At 43.1% G+C, this 1,702-nt stretch overlaps 1 protein-coding gene across 1 annotated transcript in view; it reads right to left on the bottom strand.

Annotated features, from left to right (window-relative positions):
* Pmar_PMAR011543 (dynein heavy chain, putative) overlaps positions 1 to 1,702 on the bottom strand; it is a gene marked incomplete at both ends in the record, with an annotated part of 10,037 nt that overhangs the window by 4,504 nt on the left and 3,831 nt on the right. The window contains 3 exons of the mRNA XM_002773656.1: positions 157 to 879; positions 921 to 981; positions 1,358 to 1,453. Of these exons, the coding sequence (XP_002773702.1) occupies positions 157 to 879; positions 921 to 981; positions 1,358 to 1,453 (880 nt within the window). The remainder of the gene's footprint in view (positions 1 to 156; positions 880 to 920; positions 982 to 1,357; positions 1,454 to 1,702) is intronic.

The following is a 1,702-nucleotide window of genomic DNA, read 5'->3' as shown; positions in this document are numbered from 1 at the left end:
ACAACAACAGCAGGAACAAGAACAAGAACAGCAGCAGCAGCAGGAACAAGAACAACAACAACAACGATTAGAACAACAATAACAACAACAGCAGCAGCAGCACCAACGACAACAAAGACAACAGCAACAACAAAGACACCAAAAACAACAACTCACCTTAGCCTCCTCAACCTTAGTATTTATCACCGCGCTCGTCTCTTTACTAACAGCCAGCGTATTAATCAGCGTTTCATCCTCCAAAATATCCCCTTCACTCGACGCCAACAACCTCAAAATCTCATCTTCAATTCCCTTCAACTGCTTAGCCATATCCGCATTGTCCTTCAACAACTTCGCCTTTTTTTCCTCCAACTCGGGCGCCTCCTTAGCAACCACAATTCCCAACATCTGCTCCACCAAACCGTCCATTGTGATAGCGAAATTCAACAAAGTCACTTTCACCGATGTCTCAGGCGAGTAATGAGGATTCGGCAACGTAGTAGTAATAAACAGTCTAAACGTTTCCATGTAATTAATCGTTTTATCACCCAATTTCATAACGTAACCGGAGCCATCCTTCACCTTTTGCTGCAGCAGAATTGGCTCCAATGCTGGATCGAGCTCCTCGCCAACATTCTCCAACAAAATCCACTTTCCAAATTGTATACCAAGTTCCAGTGTCCGCAGAAAATTCGGATCGCTCAACTTGCAACTTTCAATTCCCGCCTCACTTGATTGCTTGCCAAGATTTTTTATAAATTTATTCGCCTGCCTCTGCGGGTCTATCATAAGCGGCCAACGGCTACTAGTATCAATAATAATAGCATTTTCAACCGATAACGTGTCCTGCGGCAAACTGCATACCACCCATTGCTGAATCTTCACAGGATCACCCAATACCTAAACACCATCTCAAAAGACGACATCATGGAAGTGCTAACCTCCAGCATTCTACAGCCCGGCGAATGTCCAACGCCTTCTTCATCGCATGTCTTCATCCACCTGATACAGTGAAAACTTACCTTCCACAAAGAACTCTAATTTTCTTATGCAACCATTCGAATACCAAAACTTCCATACTTCGTCTCTCTATGAAGTATACGGCGTGTCAAGATAGGATTAAACAGAAATATCAAATACAAAGCATACAGCATTCCTATCGTTATCAATGGGAACGAATGTGCGCGTTCTCTCAACTGAGCTTGAAAGTTTCCTTGCTACTCACAGGAGTTTCATAGACGAATTCGTGTAGAGAGTACAGAAGCCAACCCTCATTCGACATCATTTCCTATAGCGTTGGTTTTTTTTCAAAACACCCCATTCAGAATTAGCCAAAAACCGGTATTGTGATATATCATAATACCCTCCCCCAACCTACTCCTTCTCAAAGGCTGTACGATAAGAGGCGACGAAAGGCCCCGAATATGATACCATACCAGCCGCGATTAGAGCATCACCAGGAAGCAACGCATATCTAAAAACCCAATACTCCAACACTATGTGTGTACATACAGAGTGATTCAGCGTATACTAATATCATACATACGCGAACACCGTTTTGAAGTGCTCTTTCTATCCACTGAGTCATTTCGATTCAAATCACGAATGCCCGAGTCTACGAAGAGTCACTTCAGATGGACTGACCAGCCACTCCTACCAATCCATGACAATGGAGTTTCACCCTAGTGACAACACAAACACTATTGAAAAATATATTTCACGG

This window comes from Perkinsus marinus (assembly GCF_000006405.1).
Source record: "Perkinsus marinus ATCC 50983 genomic scaffold scf_1104296958712, whole genome shotgun sequence".
In the NCBI taxonomy this organism is placed as follows: domain Eukaryota; phylum Perkinsozoa; order Perkinsida; family Perkinsidae; genus Perkinsus; species Perkinsus marinus.
The sequence above is the reverse complement of the archived record's forward strand: the minus strand, read 5'-3'. Positions and strand labels throughout refer to the sequence as shown.